General features: G+C 43.9%; 1 protein-coding gene across 3 annotated transcripts in view; it reads right to left on the bottom strand.

The window, feature by feature from the left end:
- Window positions 1-17,929, bottom strand: part of LOC144726665 (uncharacterized) — an 84,715-nt gene that overhangs the window by 61,911 nt on the left and 4,875 nt on the right. For all 3 annotated transcript variants that reach the window (XM_078605424.1, XM_078605425.1, XM_078605426.1), the window contains exons 2-4: window positions 11,574-11,615; window positions 5,372-5,461; window positions 936-983 (exon numbers count right to left, since the gene is read on the bottom strand). In XM_078605424.1, coding sequence (XP_078461550.1) covers window positions 936-983; window positions 5,372-5,461; window positions 11,574-11,615 — 180 coding nt within the window. The remainder of the gene's footprint in view (window positions 1-935; window positions 984-5,371; window positions 5,462-11,573; window positions 11,616-17,929) is intronic.

The raw sequence follows: 17,929 nt of genomic DNA, 5'->3' as shown, positions 1-17,929 counted from the left end.
TACATTAAAGGTGTGGGCCAACACACCCGCCAAAAAGGGCAAAGTTATTCACAGAAGCGGTCAAATCTTTGGTTACTAAAAAAAAACTTAAATCGATGCTACTGACACAGTACAGGTGTCACAAAGTCTCCACGAACATACAACATTTATGCAATGGGTGGCATAAAAGGCGAGGAAAGAAGCGTGGAGGATATGCAGGCGTGTGATGACATCGAGGAACGGAAAGAGGGACGCATGGAATCAGAGAACGTACGGAAGTTAAAGACGGCTTTGAAGCTGTTAACCCTTTCCCGCTCCGATGACACACGTGTACGTCATCAGTTTTTCTTCAGATTCCGTTCCGATAACGGATACGTCGTTAAAACGAAACAGCAAGAAAAACTCAAATAGAATCACTTTATCAGTATCGAGGCTTCCACGAGGCCATGCGGGAGGGAGTGCGGCACAGTTTAGCGCCAGCTATCGCAGAGAGTGGTTCTCTGTGGCGAGTACAATGTCTTTCAAAATAACGCCGCTACGCCTCTCTACATAATATTAACACAGAGCCGCTTGCGCGTTCCGGTATTCAGCGGTGAACGGGACTCACCCTGCAACTCGCAGTCGTCTCGGAAACGGAAAAAGGGTTAAGCACGTGGGCTCGGGCAGGACACATCACGGCTGAATGGGGACGATAGTCGCTGGTCAGGAATAATAGTGACGGAGTGGCAGCCCAAGGAATAGAACGCGTCGCGAGGGAACCTCCACTAGGAGAGACGGAGCGATGAAATCGGCTCGCTCGTGTGCAGATGGTCTGTTGGATTATCACAACGCAGGTTCGTGGAGGATCGCGAAGGGGGTTTGGAGAGGCCTTCAACCAGCAGTGGATTGGCGATGGATGATGATGATGGTTCACAATGCCATGAATCAATGAATGTTTCCAGACAGCGTCACCAAACCTGTTTCTCAAGGTAGCCTTTGCCCTCCGGGTCGGCGACTTCCCAAATCTTTGAGCGAGAGAAAAAAAACACAAACGCACATTCAGCGGAAAGTCACAACCACAGAACCACGACCACGAACCTAACACAGAAACATTACTTTGTCCAAATAAATGAGCAAACTACTGTAAGCGCTACCGCCCAGAAGATTTTTGTTACATTTGTTTAATATTTGTTTTTGTTATTTACAACCGCACGCATTCCTTTCGGCAGTGCCAAAATGAAACCCAGTGATTAGAATGCCAAAATATTTATTGGCAGCCATTGTTTGCTATAATCATAACCAGCACAGCAAACAACATTCAAGCCACTCAATGCTGTTCTAGGTTTTTTTCTCTCTGGCTTGGGAAAACATATTTACATAAGATCTTGAGAGATTGCAAAAGATTGTCATCTTAAGTTTATCCCTTCACATACAAGTAATTCAGTTGTAATCACTCCGATAGAATCTGTGAAAGTGTTGCACAGTCAACTTTGGCAGATTTTTCGACATTTTTGTTGGTTTTATCCTCAATTATATTTCACTTGTGCTCTTGGCACTGATGGGTAGCGGGGTTGGTCGTGTAGTAAATGGTGCACTGTACTTTACTCTAAAAGTAACTAAACGAATTCGATTCCCGGCCAGGGCCAACATCAGTGGCGAGTGATATCCCAACTGGTCCCGGGCTCCTCTTCACCAACCCGTGCTTAGCAGAGTAGTGGTGAAGTATGGTCGAACAATCCCCCACAATCAACACGTCACGGGGAGGCATTTATGCAGTAGGGAATTGAATTAGAGTTCTCAAACATGGGAAGTCTATTCAACTACTATTTATTTTATTTTATCAGGCAAGGCCCACTAAGCTATATAGCTCTTTTTTAGAAGCGACCTGGCCACAAATGATAGCTCAACGAAGTGGCTTATCGCGTAGAAATTTATAGCAACCAAATACTCTAAAAGACTCGAGGAATACCCTTGAAACTCACGGATTTTTCAGTGTTGAGTGTCCCACGGCCTTGCTAGGGATTCTCACATGTTTATTGTTGTTTACCTCTCGTAAATACTACACTTAGACCCATTTACTGCAGTAAACGGGCAGCTGCTGCCAATGGTTTAAGTTTAACATGTAGGTCAGCTCCTAAAGGTTTCGACTTTACTCACATTGGTTCTATGACAGAACAGCTAGGAAACTGATAACAATTATCTAAGGTTAGGTAGGGACTATACTATTATTTAATTTACTATGGGGGGGTGGGGGGAAGTCGCTAAGTGGTTCAGCCCCTAATGTTGCAAAGAAAACTTACTTAGTAAACCACTCCCCCACCCCTCATTTCTCCAAAAGTAGACTTGCCCTTGCCTGCGTGAGAGTTAAATATTTCTGTGCCAGAGTTTTTTTCTATTTCCCTCTCAATCTCTTGGGGTTTCTCTCTCAATTTCTTGGGTTTCTGCCCGAGTCCCCTGGGGTTTCTCAAGGTTTTTTCGGTCGGGGGTCTCACCAATTTGAACCCTTTGGGGGTCGACATCATGGGGTTGTATATTACGATTGTGAACATTGGTACTGTGTGTTGAGAACAGGGAACTTCCAGCTTTGCCCTTTCCTTATTCCTATTAAGAGCTCTCTCGCTAGCTCTCTCTCTCTCGCTTGCTATAGGTCTACTATTGCTGAAAAGGATACCGTATTTATTCTGATATGGATTCGAATTGTAAATTTGGTATACCCATTGCTGTGTTGAAGTAACAACACTCCGGAAGATGATATCACTTCAGAAGGCTCTCTTACGTGATAATGGACAAGAATATGTTTTATTTTCCTGTAAAGATTGTTCTTCAGTGTCAATCCACTGTTGGATTAAAGTCTCCACACACCTTATGAGTCAGAGGTTGTTGGATCATACTTTACCATGCTGGCCAGTGCAGTTTTGTGAAAGCGGAACCCATGTCTGGTTTGGATATCACTCGCCATTCATGCTAGCCTTGGCCAGGAATTGAACTCAGAGGAGCACAGTGTGCTAACTATAGCGCCACTCCACAGGACAATTAAGACCGAATGTCATTTTAGTCTCCAGGGCTTGAGACAAGCTGAATTAAATGAAACGTCGTACTTTTAACAGAATAGTTTGGTAACCCAGCCAGTCCATCAACTCGCTCCACTTTCGAATCTGCTCTCATCACGGGCGGCTGAATCTCAGATTAAAACCTAGCGCCTTAAAGTCTCTGACAAAATTTGCACCCTCAAAGCTGCTTAGCAACCCCTATATATTTGTGTTGCTAAAACAAAGCAATGTTAAAGCCACCACTCACTCGGACCATAATGAATGTTCACTGAGAAATACAGCAAGAATTTCAATTTCAGCAATGTTAGGAATGTTCGTAGAGAATGCTCGGCTATGTGCACAGGTATTTATGGGGCCAGAAGTTAAGAGACTCCAGGTTTTGCACAAATGCCTCTTGAGTGGCGAGACTAAAGCTGCCACATATTCTACATTGGCCAGGGCAGTCCCAGTGGTTTCAGAAAGGCTGTCCTGGTGTCATGTCACAAAGCAATTTACTAAAATATTGGCCCTGGTTTGAAATGTTCTAGCCTCAATCTTTGTTACATTGATACAATTCAATGAATTAACACTTGAATTGTATAATTATGGGTATAGCATTGATTAATTGATCATTTAATATTGATTGCCGTACAAGCAAAACAAGGCCCTGTGGGGTATATGGAAGTGCGGGCTATCCCAAAAATATTTTACACGTGTGACATGTCATAGCTTGTTTAATTGTTTCATAGTAGGACTATCCACTATGCAACACTTACCTTTGACTAAAGCACTGCTGAATAAACCACTCACACTAAAATTGCACATGTTATCACGTTTTCAATGATTCGAATTGTTTGTACAATGAAACGACAATGTTTGAAGTGGGCGCACTTTGTTTAGCGGCGACGAGGAGAGCTGGGGGGAGAGAGAGGTGGGGGGTGGGGGAGTTGGGGGCGAGGCAACGGCGTTACCGTAGTGCCGCTATTGTCTGTGCAGTGCGCATTCTACCAGTGATAAAACTGTACTTACTTATCTACTAGTTATGTGTTACTTATTTATTGGATATTACTTTTGTTACTTATTTACTGTTTTAAGTTCACGCGTTTCCGGTTAGTTTGTTTTCTTTGTGCACGTTATGATTTTAATGTTAACAATTGATAGTGGAATGTATTACAAATGTAAACTTCGTATTAGTATGATAGAATTAAGCTGCGGTAACGACGTTAAAGATATGAATGCATGCGGGGTATATGGAGGTGTGGGTTATCTGACATTTGTTTTACACAAAACGCTATTTTTGCGGGTTATATGCGTATGCGGGTTATATGCGGTAAAATAGGGTACTAACTAAGCAATAAGTGCATAAAACCTGTGCATATACGAATTGATTATCCTCAATTCACATACATTGTAATAGGATCACATAACCCCTCCAGCCACTAGAGTCCGCTAAATTCATGACCACAAAAAAAGAATAAATTCTTGAATTCAATATCCACCCTAAATTGCGAAGATGAATTGAATTATAAAAGAGGTGAATCTTGAATTTCGATTTAAAGCTTTCGTGACTGCAGGGATTCATCTTCTTGGTTCTTTCGGTAAAGTCACGTAGAAGGGAAGTAATAAAATAATAAAAATAAATGACTTCCCATTATCATCAGCCATGATCAATCCACTTATGAACGCCTCATCAAGTTGTCGCAATCTCTCCATGCACTGCGATGTAATGATCCACGCTGCAACTGCACACCAAGTGATTTCACCGCTCCATCTCCACTGCGGGCATTCTCTTGAGTGCATCCCCCCCCCCCCACTTTGACCACCACTCGTCCGTCACCCCTCCTAGTGGAAACGCCCTGCCAAAGCCCACTTTGTTTCTCTTAAGCGGTCCAAAGTTTGTGTCTTTTAACCTTGCGCATGTTCTCCGATTCGCCACGTTGATCTCTCTCCAACTCTCAGCGAATTTCCCCGCATGCGTCCTCTCGCCGTGCTCGTTTCAGCGATTATACAACGCACCCTTCTAGGCAATAATACAGAAGGGGGAAAAACCCCCCAAAACGATTTGCGGCACACTTCCAGAGCACGGTGTCGCACCTCCAATTAGCGCGGTTGGCTACGTACGGTGCGAAAGAACTTCATCATCATCACGATCCATGGGCAGATATCCCGTAGGTATCCACTGCACATTTTGTCATTTGTTTCCACTTTCCCTCCGTCTTGTGCCAATATGCTCAAGTAACGCACATCTTTCTGTGTCGTCGTCAAGCCATTTCTCTGTTAGGTCTTGCTCTCTTTCCGGTTGCTTCCAATTTTCCGAACAACACACTTTTAGAAGTTCAACGTACGTAAGTACGTACAGAGGCTCAGGTGTGTTGCCGTTTTACCTTGCCTAGCGTCAGGTCGGGCAATCCAGACTTCTTTAAAAAGACCACTGCTTGTGCGGCGCCCACCTGACCCGTGTTGCCTGGGTCCACCTGAAATGAGAAGAGTGAGATACAACCCTCTGAGCACACTCCGAGCAATGCATATGCTTAGCATAACGGTTGACAGAGTTTGGACCCAATTAAACATCGCTCCAGCAACCAAGGTGGCCAAAGTTTGCCCATCATACACACGCGCGAACGCAAACATGATACACACGCCAAGAACAACAATCCCCACTAAGTGACGGTGATGTAACCACATCACTTTTACCAGGCTAGGTGCACGCGCTGAGGCCACGCGCTGAGGCCACGTGAAGTGTGGAAGGCTCCCTGGTGAGGGGGGGTCACCGGAAAGACCCAGGTGCTATAGGTTGATGGATTGAGTTAACTAGCAGATGCACCACCTGTGCTCCCCCACTGTGCAACACATACATACAAAAACACCCCCATACACATATATCCTTTATAACACAGCGACTGTTGGAACAGGTGCTGCTCGGTATTAAGGTCGGCATGACGCACGAGGTGGTGGCATGGCTAGCACCACCCACCGCTGCCTTTGTCTCCCCAATGCTGATGTTTACACACTGCAAGAGCTACTCATTTAAGAAAGAGACGACATATGGGAGGACCAGGTCTGAGATCACTCGCCAATGATTTTAACTGTGAACTCCGCTCGCCGTGTTAATAGCACAGTGCATTCACCACAACACAAAAGCTTCTCACATACACACACACCACACATACATACACACAGACATACAATTCACATCACACAATTATACAATTATTAACCTATCATATTTTTTAAAGGTTCACTGATGAAGCAACATTGTCCAGTCACAAACACACATATACATACGTAAAAACAAACAAATCCAAAGATCCTCTGTATATAGCCTTAGACTGTTGGGGCAAGTGCTGCTACCACTTCCGCCTACAGTGTATGAGGTGGTGGTGTGGGGAGCGATACTGTAGTCACCGTTGTGGTTCGTGCACTGCACCTCAAATCCGGTGACCCGTGTTCGATTCCCGCTCAAGGCCAACACCAGTGATGATTATCTAAACCAGTCCTGGGCCTCCCCTAAGTCGACTCGGCCTCAAATGAGTACCTAGAACGGTGTATAAAACTTCAGCGCTGGGAAGACAAAGGTGGCCAGGCGTGGTCCTGGTCACCCACCCTTTCACGTGCCGTGCTGGCCTTCATAGGTGCTCGCCAACAGCACTTGTCTCAAAAAGTCATTTTAAAACTATACAGGGTGTCTTTGTCTTTGCTGTGGCTAGCATCACTGCTGGCCACCTTCTTCATGTCAGTTCTGATGTGTACTCAATTAGGTAAACGTTGGCCTGGGAGTGGCCTACGACAGGTTCAAACACCACTTGGCAATGGTGTTAGCCCTGGCTGGGAATCAACCCGGGTGGCGGAGTTGCGTAGTGCTGGTACTGCGAGCGAACCGCTGGGCCAGCACTGCATACAGGCTTCACGAAGGACGTATCAAATTATAGGATTCCTGTCTTTATTTTTTATATTTTTTAATATTGAACCAAAAGCTACTGTGTAAATAAAACAAGCTGCACAAAGCCAGCGCAATAGTTGAGCAACTGCACGCAAAACGTTGTGGCGGCAGTTTTGGCAAGTCACAATCGTTTTTTTTTTAACTATCGCCATCACTAACAACAAATGCTGCTATTATATAGACTCAAACGTAAACAAAAAGTCAGCATTCATTCACACAATAGTTCTCTGGCTTTGAATGAAGGCCATTGCACGAAACATTGGCTTTAGATAAATGTTTTTTATTCACTCCGATCGTCATAAATACTGGCTTATAACATAACAAGAAAGAGCATATATATTCTTGGTTCTTTCGGTAAAGTCACGTAGAAGGGAAATAATGAAATAATAAAAATATCAAACAATAAAAATTCTCACGACGTTTCGACTGCAACACAAGCAATCATCATCAGGTGTGAAATTCACAGCAAGATTTTTTTTTCAAATTTTCTGCAGTCGAGAAAGCTTTAAATAAAAAAAGAAAGAGCATGCTTATGCGTGGATTCCATAACTCTTTCAAACATGCGTTTGGCCTCGGAAGTTATTTAATCAGCAGTAATAACGGCTGTGCTTGTGCCAGGCGCCTAAAAGCAGTACATCCACTGAAGCTAAGTACCAAAGCATAAATTACAATATGCATCACTCTGCTACCGCTGTTCCCTGCCGGCCAAGTCGCCCATGAAAATTAGCATCTATGGGCTCATCGGGCTTTACCCTGGTAATAAACAGCTGGCGTCATGACGCTGCATGTGAAGGCACACAAGGAGAAGTCCCAAAAAGTAACACAACTATGGACTGACATTTAGTCCATATGCTATAACCTTTTCAATAGTTGCCCTGTACCCCACATTCATAAAGAAAGAGAGCCAATGCACTAACCCAGGGGTCGGCGGCAACATGCGGCTCCAGAGCCGCATGCGGGCGGCTCTTTAAGGGACTGCTTCGTGATGTTATTTATTAAGGACCCGCTTCTCGTATTCACGTGCATTGCGGCTCTGAATTCGAAAAAAATGGCACTTTTTGTAATTTTGGTGGCCGACCCCTGCACTAACCCGTTCAACGTTATTTTTGGAAAAAAGTGTAATCATAAAACAAGCCGACAAACACGTTCCTTCGGAGTGGACAGGTAGGAACTTGGTTGGACAGCGCATTCGTGCACGACAGACAAATAATCCCTGGTGGGCAGTGTGGAACCTGTTGTTCCTACCTGTATAAGTGTAGTGTATCGTGTCGTGTATAGTGTAGTGTGTAGGTTAAACGTTGAGTTTTATAAGGGCACCACGGGGTGACCAGCCCCTCCCCACCCAGCCCCACTCCTCCCACCCCCCAATACCCAGCCCCCCCACCCTGCCCCTCCCCACCCAGACCCTCCCTCCCCACCGAGCCCCTCCCCACCCTTCCCACCCTCCCCTCTCCACCCAGCCCCACCCCTCCTCCCACCCCCCACCCTCCCCTCCCCATATGCACGACAGACAAATAATCCCTGGTGGGCAGTGTGGAACCTGTTGTTCCAACCTGTATAACCCCATAGCGGTGAAGAAAAATAGGAGGTTAGGGGTAGCCGAGTGGCTCAGGAGGTCGCAGAGCACTGAGCTGGCAACGCTGTAACCCTAGGTTCGAATCCGGTCAGCTGCCCACGATTAAACCGGGTTCTCAAGGGTGGCGAGTTTATGGTCTCAAAGCCTTCTAGTAAATTGGCCAAACACCCACATGGAGGACCAACAGAGCTTGGGCAAGTGTTGGTGCCAGTTCTGGCTGCCTTCCCAACTTGGTTTCCCGCGCCTGTTTGTGAAAATCAGTGCGCGTTGCAACATTTTAGGGCGTTTTGAGGTTACATTTTCATGAATGACAAGATATAAAAACGTAGAATTAAGTTGTTATTCTTAAACTACTTGTGTCAATTAAAAACAGTTGTCAGATTGCTTAAAATTTCCTATTTGTTAAATTCCCAGCAGTACAAGCTCCAACAATAAGTCAATCTCCTTTCCCCCTCTCTCCTCTGTAAAGAAGGAACATTGGCAGAAAAAGCCACCAATTATAAATTTTTGCTATTTTAAGGTCACGTTAATAATTAATTTTGACGGTTTGTTATTGTGAATATATATTGGCCAAAGTAAAAAATAAACGTCAAAGCTCAATACAATTTCCACAAGTTTTTTTCTGTTTAAAGGAACCATTAACTAAAAAGCTGTTTCTTTTTTGGGATTTTCACTTTTGCATTTACAGGGTGGTCCAAAAGTTACTTTACTGGTAACCGTCATCAACATTATGATCTTCCACGATCAAGCCATTGCAAGATGAAGCTATCACAATTTCAGAATCTGAATCTTTATTTATACTGGAGGAATCCGATGAGCTATTAAGCTATTTTTCACAGATATCCAGTCGGGGCAGGTCATAAAATTACAACAACAATACAAAAACACGACAGAAGAATAGTATATGGTAAAGGTAAGCAAGTCACAAAAAACTATATAAAATTAAACTATGTTTTATTTTACCAAGTAAAACCCACTGAGCTATTAGCTTCTTTTTCAGAAGCGACCTGGCCACAAATGATAGCTCAACAAAGTGGCTTATCACGTGGAAATTTATAGCAGCCAAATAATCTAAACGCACGTTTCTAAACTCACAGGGTCCTGCAACATAACGTTCCACGTATCAGCTGCGCAATAACTTATTTCAATGCTCCATCTCCCAAAGTGATCATCACCTTGAGCGCGTTCCTACCTTTGGGTGCCACTGCATTGTTCCCGAAACGGGAGCACATTGGTCTTTTCTTAGATAAGTAAATTTGCGCCATACCTGTACTTCCAACAAACCGCCTTTAGTTATTCATTTCAGAATCAGAATCTTTATTTATACTGGAGGAATCCGATGAGCTATAAAGCTCTTTTTCACAGATGTCCAGTAGGAGCAGGTCGGGTATAAAGTGTTTTTGTTAATGACGATAATGATGGTGGTGGTGGGTCAAATTTTAGTCAGTCCGTAAAATAAACTGTATGTCAACAAATACAACTCTGGTTATAGAGGAAGAACAAAGTACAGGCTGGTCCCCACTTTTATGACAAAATACTTCCTGGAAACGCCGTCGTAAATCGGACCCCGATTTTCCCACAGACAGTAGAAATAAGAGAAACATCACTTGCCGAAGTGTTTTTCCTTTCATAGGCCGTATTTAACAGGGTTTGATTCGTTACAAAAATCCACAAAAACAGCTTGAGAATTACAAAAGCTCGACGCCAAGTCACACCGCAAACTGGACTGACGCGGTTCAAATGCGACCTGTACGACCAACAAGATGTTAGTCGTACGACCCGGGCAGACGTAACCGGTTTTCCTAGCTTTTCTGGTGGTTGAAAAGAGGGCACGTGAAGAAGCAAACATGCTGTAACTTGAGATTGTAGGATTAGTTGCAGGAAGAGCCACAAAAAATAGCTCTTATCTAATACACGGAACGAAAGTTGAAAAAAATAACAAAGAAGCAAGGGGAGGTGCATTCTTAGCATTACACTTCGAGACAGAGAGAGGAACACATGGATCAGAGAACAGACCTCACAGATTAATGACATACTTTTGACAGTAAATAGAGGTGAGTGGGATTGAGCAGGACAAGTCAACGTCACCAGAACGGATGAGAATAACGATGGGGTGGCAGCCAACAGAGTGAGTGCCCCTCAGTGGATGTCTACCCAGTGATGAGATCTCACCTGGTGTGCAGGTGTGTTAGGTGGATCGTTAATATGTATGTTGAACATCTTTCGCACCATACGTAACCAACCGTGCTAATCACAGAGGGTGGCAGTGTAGTGTTTAGCGTGCTGTGCTATGAACCCAGTGGTGCGATGTGTAAACAGCGCCACGAGACAGACAAAGCTGACCAGACGTGGTGCTGGCCACTCACCCCCTCGTGTGCTGTGCCGGCCTTCAAAGGTACTTGCTAACAGCACTTGACCCAACAGTCTGTTCGGGCTATATGGGGAATCTTTGTCTTTGTTAATATTACAGAAGCAGATAAGGGTTGGAAAGCATGGGGAGGCCTTCATCCAGCAGCAGATTGATCACAACTGATGGTGACGGTGATGCTTTTTGTACATTCGTAACGAATTACCTATGCTCCGTGAACCAAGCTATCCGACACACGGTTTGAGGCTTATTTAATGAGAACCAGTTCAGATAAAAATTACTGAGAGACTTCAGAACAGCTTTCGGGGTATGTTGCTCAAAGATCTCAGTGGTGACAGCCCAACATTCGGACCTCTGAGCTACCGTGAGTGGTTAGTTATTTTGAAAGTGCCGTTTTGAACATAACGTTTGAAGCCAAAATGCAGTTCGCTGGGTGCAGACACCACAGACGGAGGAAGCTGATCGACAAAAGTAAAACTCACCAAGCTATTGCCAGCCATTGCGATATATCAAGTTGGTGGTGTTGGTGATGACAGTGTTGATATTAACAATTATGAGGATGATGGCAATGATGTTGAAAATTATAACCAGAATAACAAGAATGATGATAATGGTGATAATCATGACAACGGTTATAATCATTATGTGATGTTGACAAGTATGATCATGATGATGTGATGCGGGATGTGTAAAGCTACTCACCAGTCGATAGTATTTTTCATATACAGGATTTCCACTGGATAGCTGTAAAAGACACACAAACACCACACACCATTGGAAATAATCCAACTTTGGCAGCGACAGAACAGTTATCCGGGACTCGAAACAAGTCTCTCAATAATGCATCCTTCTGCCAGCATCAATTCAAATAATCTGTCGCGTAAAAAAAACACACACACACACACTTGCGAATATTTTCAAGCGAAATGTTCAGGACCAAGTGGTAATTAAGTAGACTCGAAACCTCTCAACGGTCGCTCGGTATCCTGGACATTCTTGACAGTGTGCAAGAGTGATGGGCGAAGAGAGAACAACAACAACAAAAAACTGTGAAGACAACAACAATCCTGCAACAACACAACATGTGCTTTTATAACGCCCTTCATGCAAAGCATTCTAGAGCGTTTCCAAATCAAAATTAAACTGCAAAGGCCATTGGCTAAAAAAATAATGAATCAATTATGAGCTAACTTCAGATTGCAAGTGTTTCAGAAGAACATGCCAAAACCATTTAAAAACTTTTGAGACCAACCTCGAGTGTAAAAACCACTCGAATATTGGGATCTGAAATATACTCAGCATCTCGGCCTCTAACGTACCGCACACTGTTGTTTTAATTTAAACCGATGTCAACCTAGCCAAAAAGACGTGTTCTCTCAAAAGGTTTTTTTCCTGGCAAAAAAAAAAGTCTCACGAATTTGAACGTTCACCAATCACGTCGCATGCCGCGGTTTTACATGGAACCTGTGATAACTTGTAAAGAGGTTGGAATATGCTCAACCACAGAGTCACCAACGCCTTAGAGTAAACATACACCACCCGCCACAGAGGACTGCTTCCAGGGAAATACCAGTGGGAAAAAGCCAGCCCAGTACAATTAGGAGTTTAAATAAAATAACAAAAAACATAATGCAGACATTTATGTACGCATGTATGTTGAACTTCTTTCGCACCGTACGTAGCCGAACGTGCTAAACAAAGGTGCGGGGAAGGACAACAAACTAACCACAAATAGCAGTTCTAAATAAATGAGTTTTCAATCTAACTTTAAAAGTGCATAGCTCCAGTGGTTTCCTAATATTGGAAAGAAGAGCGTTTCAGATGGCCGCAGAAGCGCATCTGAATGCGCGCGATGCGGTGACTCTTATCAATGACTAGCCAAAAGCCGCTGCGAGAATGATCGGAGTTTGCCTGATGGTTTATGCTAAGAGGTATGTATGTATGTTGTACTTCATTTGCACTGTACGTGAGGGTGGTTGTTAGACAACAGTCAGATACATTTATTCTATCAGGTCAGAACTTGAGCCTACATGGGCTGTTTTACAAAGCTGGCGACCTGGTCAAGACTGCCATAAGTCAAATGGAGAGATAACGCGGACAAACAAGCTATCGTAAACATAAGTGCAAGATGCAATACAGTAATTAAAGATGCTCGTTGCAACTAACGATTTCATACGAAGCAGAAAACAATCATACAGAAATATGACGATGAGTAAAACAGTTACTAGATTGCAATGGATGGGAATTTACAATGGGTGAAGTTAATGGATGGAGGTAACATGAAACGTATTGGGATCAGTATTACGGCAACTTTTTTGTTCAAATATAGCCTCTGCTGCACTGGTTAACAGTGCATAAGAGAGTCCATCCAGTACAAGGTAACAGTGCTCGCTTTAATAGCAAAGACAATCGTAGATTTGAAGTTTTCGTGACTGCAAGGATTCATACTCTTTTCGGTAAAGTCACGTAGATAAAAAATAAAATAAATGAAAACAACAACAAAAATTTAATCACATCACGACGTTTCGGGCGCAACACCTGAAGAAGGACGCTTGTGTTGCACCTGAAACGTGATTTGATTTGATTTTAGTTGTTTTCATTCTGTTTCATTTGATTTATTTAAAAATTTTCCTATGTGACTTTACCGAAAAAACCAGAGTACAAAGACAATCGGTTAACCACCCTACCTGAGCAATGCCATCCGCCCACGGATACCATCACGGCACTTACGCTCATCTTGCTATGGACCTGCTGTGAGATCTGCTCGGTTTAGGAGAGCAGACCGGAGCTGTCCATTGGCAGCCCTGTGGCTTGGAGCAGTCTCTGTCGACTGAAGTCTGCTCAGCCGTGACAATCGGTGCTATTAAGATCGGCAGACTAAAAACATTTATTTTCTATTCGGCTTCGTTTAAGTAAGTTTCGTTTTTCTCAGCGCCGTCGGCACTTCCGTTTCAGAATTTTGCTGAATATGGAGCATTGTAAATGTCGGATTTATTTATTTAAAAAATAAATGCACAGTTACAGCCTTTTCTGTCAATCCAATGCAGTTGTCTGCCGGGGTGACAGGCCCGGGAAAGCGAGCTCTGTAGCTCCAGGGTCTTTAACTCGGGCAATAAACTTCTGACCTCTCCCGACTTCTGACCGCGTGTGTCGTGGGATTTGACCGTACTTCACCACGCTGGTCAGTGTAGATTGGTGAAGACGTATGAGCATAGACGTGCATTACAACAACGGATTTTATTAACGTGTAGGTGTTCCCAGGCAGTTTTATTATTCACAATAGATGTTTAGGCTGGCCAAACGTGTCATAAGACCCGATACCACCTGACATAAACAAACAAATTAAATTGTCGCATGTACAAGCGAATTGTATGCCAACTATTACTGTTTAAGCTCACTGGAAAGCTGTAGAGCAATTCTCAAACCCAAACCGAGCAATTCGATAATACGTTTCGCTTGAAACTGTGCCAAACACCTTCAGGGTAAAATCCAGGAAGTTGCTGGATCACCCACTACCCGTTGACAACCTGGCATGCATCGTGGCCACCTAAAACAAGCAAACTGAACCCCACTGAGCTTCTACGATCTGACAGGATCAGGCACGGTTCCGGGTGATTTGCTCATTGGCTATATATTTGTAGTGACTGTGAATGTCACTGTGTGGTGCTGGGCTTGCGAAGCCACGGCGGATAAAACGTTCTCATTATGCGCAGCCCGGTTACTGGGCGTAGTACCAGCCCTAGCGGGGCTTGGGTGAGCGCTGGTCAGCGCGGAGGCACCACGTACAGTGTGCGGTGCGGGCTTCCGGTGAGGGAGCGAGAGGGAGTGTAAGCAAGCCAGGGTGACGTTGGGGCATGATACGCTGCTTGACCTGCCGACACGTGACCGGATGATAATGGAGGGGGGCCACCGGTGGACGGGGGCCGCTGGGCGGTCACGTGGTATAGAGGAGCTCTCGGGAGCCTTCGGGAAAGAGCTCGAGAGATCTAGAAGGTGGGCGGGGCGAGAGGCAGAGCCAGCCCCAGCCTAGGCCGATATAACGAGGGGGGGGGGGGGGGCTGTGAGGGGCTCGGGGTTCTTCGGGTTGTTGGTGAAGAAGAGCCACGTCGGGTTGAAGAAGCCTGTAGCCACGCGGTCCAGGACCCAGCTCGTGGTCCGGACCGGGATAGCGAAACCGTGTCTAGTTCTGCCGTAGCGTGGTTAGATGGGCGTTCAACACCCAAGTGGAGGTTACGTTATGTTGTGTTGAGTTGGTGTAATAAATAGTGTTGCTCCCAAGACAACTTCTGCAACTCAGTTGGACTCACTACATAGATACAGATTTACCACGTGTTTGGTCAAAGCACTGCACGATTGCAATGTATGCTATTTATCGATGTGGAATGTGTGTGAAAATGTAGAGCTAAAAGGTTCTTTAGTGATTGCCCTTATTTAGAGCTGGGTACAACCACATTTGTCGATGTGATTTGCAACTTTGGCCCTTACCCGTGTATCTATAGTTCAATTTTAATTAGCAATTTTATTCAGGGACTGTGTTGTCTAGGTGTGGGATCTCTGGGACTGATGCTGTTTTGCTGCTTTACCCAAGCTTGCACTTGGTGCTGCAAATCGGTAGGAATTAATCCACCTTTGCAATTTGTACTTGTATACATTATTTATTTTAGTGAATTGCTGACCTTTTCTCTATTTTGCACTCCTATTGTTTTGTTTGTTGTTGTAACTTGCTGACCCGCCCCTCCTGGACATCTGTGAAAAAGAACTTTATAGCTCATTGGATTCCTCCAGTAATTTCACATGGCACTATATACTCTACATGCACCACATGGGAACACAACCATGACATACATTCTACAGATAAAAATTAGGCTCTGCTGATGGATATAATGCAATTATATATGTTTCTTTCATCATGATCGTCATCATGCTCACCGTGTTCCACAAGTGTGCACACTTGAGCTCAGTGACCACTTAATCGTATGATGACCACATGTTGTCGACGGCAACTATTCAATTTTTCTTGTGTTGTCATCACTTCTTACGTTTGCGTTATTGACAGCAAGTCATGACACCAAGACTTGTCGCCATTCACGGGGAGCAATGCACAACCTCGTGCAATAGAGGTTGATTGGCCTTGGAAAATGTCACGCAAATTGTTGCTACGAGCAGTCACGAAGTGATGGGTGCCAGAAAGATGGGACACGACTTGGGCATATTGGCACAAGACAAAGGAAAATAGAAAATAATTGCGAAATGTGCAATGGACACCAATGGACTATCTGCCCATGGATCGTGAGGATGATGATGACCAGTCATTGTTCTCACGGAATTTACACCTTGATATTTATGTCCATTTCCAGAACTCGTTCTACAAGACGGAGCTTTTCTTGTCATTCACAACGTGTTCCGATCAGCAGTTGGCTACGTACGGTGTTAAAGAAATTCAACATACGTACATACGTTCAACAACCTTATCGTTCAATATCTTGATACTGAAAAAAGGGTCCCATAGCTATAATTTCTTAACCAAAACTATTAATGCCTTAGTGTTTGCATTGGCCTTGTACTGCTTGCCTTTTGTCTAGCACTGTTAGGATAATGCCATAAAAGAGGCCGTCTCTGGTGCAGTTTCAAGGACAATGCATACATTATCCAAGCATATTTGTACGTGTGGTTATTGCAGACGTGATGCACTGCAATTAGTATCTATTTGATGTTTGAACATCTCAACACCCATATTTACACCCAAAAGAGTATAAAGCTTGTTATGTCATCATTTAATCATCTTGATACAGGCGAAAGGGTCCCCCCCTCCCATAGCTAACCTTACTGCCAGAACACAACAATGCCCTTTCCTCATTGTTTCCGCCCGCGGACTTTATTTTGGAAAGTTGTACGCCTTTTGGCGTCCTCTGGTCGAACACCGTTTGACACGAGGCTCAAAAGAAAACTGTCTCTGGTGTGGACCAATCAGTTTCAAGGACAATGCATATATTATCAGAGTATGTTTTTTGTTTGCATTCTGACCACAAGCATTGTGGTTAGTGCAGAAATGACTCCTTGTAAAAGGTTTTAGTTTGGTGTTTTAACATCTTAACACCTGTTTTGTTGCCAGAAATAAGGGGAAAAACCTATTATCATATTTTGGTACTGGCAAAGGAGATCCCATGATTTGGAAAGTTCCTTTAACCTTGCTCAATTCAAGAAATGCACGTGAGCTCTTATCTGTACTATCGTGAGTGCCACTCTCCGTTGCAAGCCTTTTGACCACAATTACAATAAAGAAAACACTGCCGTATAGTGTTCGTATTGTGGAAAACCAAAATGAGTAACCTTCAGAGCTGGAATAAACCAAATGAAGTAAAACATACATTATGCACTCAAGTAATTTGTGAACTGGATAATACCATCTCTTTACACTTGGTAATTGAATGAACCACAATGACTTAAACCCAGATTTGAACCGAGAAATTAGCAGTTAAAAACTGAGTTTGTTTTACATGAAATTGGCCCCTAAGCATGGCAATCAAACCAAAATGTTTAATTTACATGGATGGAATGAGTTACATTAATTAAAAAAAACATGTACAGTCACTGGTTAAAGGGATGAGATCTTCAACCTATTAAACTTGGGGACGCGGTTTAATCACAATTGGCCAGAACCTGAAATTGAACTCAAAATCATCAGCAGTGCGGCTCAGTGTCTCCGACATAATCTTAGTCCACCCAAGCCATTCCTCCCTCCTCTTCCATTTTAACATGAAGGTATAACCCTCAGTTTCAGATGACATAAAAACACGACCACGGCTTCTCCTTACAGAAAGATATTTATAAAAAAAACATTGGACACCACGTGCATGGAAATCATGCTGCACGGTGCATCCTGTGACATATCCTGTTTACCGTTACAGCACTTGTCCTGTTCGGTGTCCAAGGCTGTGCGTGTGTGTTGCTCAGCTCAGCCTTGCACTGGCCTCCAGTCCAACAGAGGATTAAATACGAGCTGTGCATGCCCGTCTACAAATGTTTACACCAAAATGCACCATCCTAATAGAGCTAAT

This window comes from Lampetra planeri, chromosome 24, assembly GCF_965212315.1.
Source record: "Lampetra planeri chromosome 24, kcLamPlan1.2.h2, whole genome shotgun sequence".
Taxonomy (NCBI): Eukaryota; Metazoa; Chordata; class Hyperoartia; order Petromyzontiformes; family Petromyzontidae; genus Lampetra; species Lampetra planeri.
The sequence above is the reverse complement of the archived record's forward strand: the minus strand, read 5'-3'. Positions and strand labels throughout refer to the sequence as shown.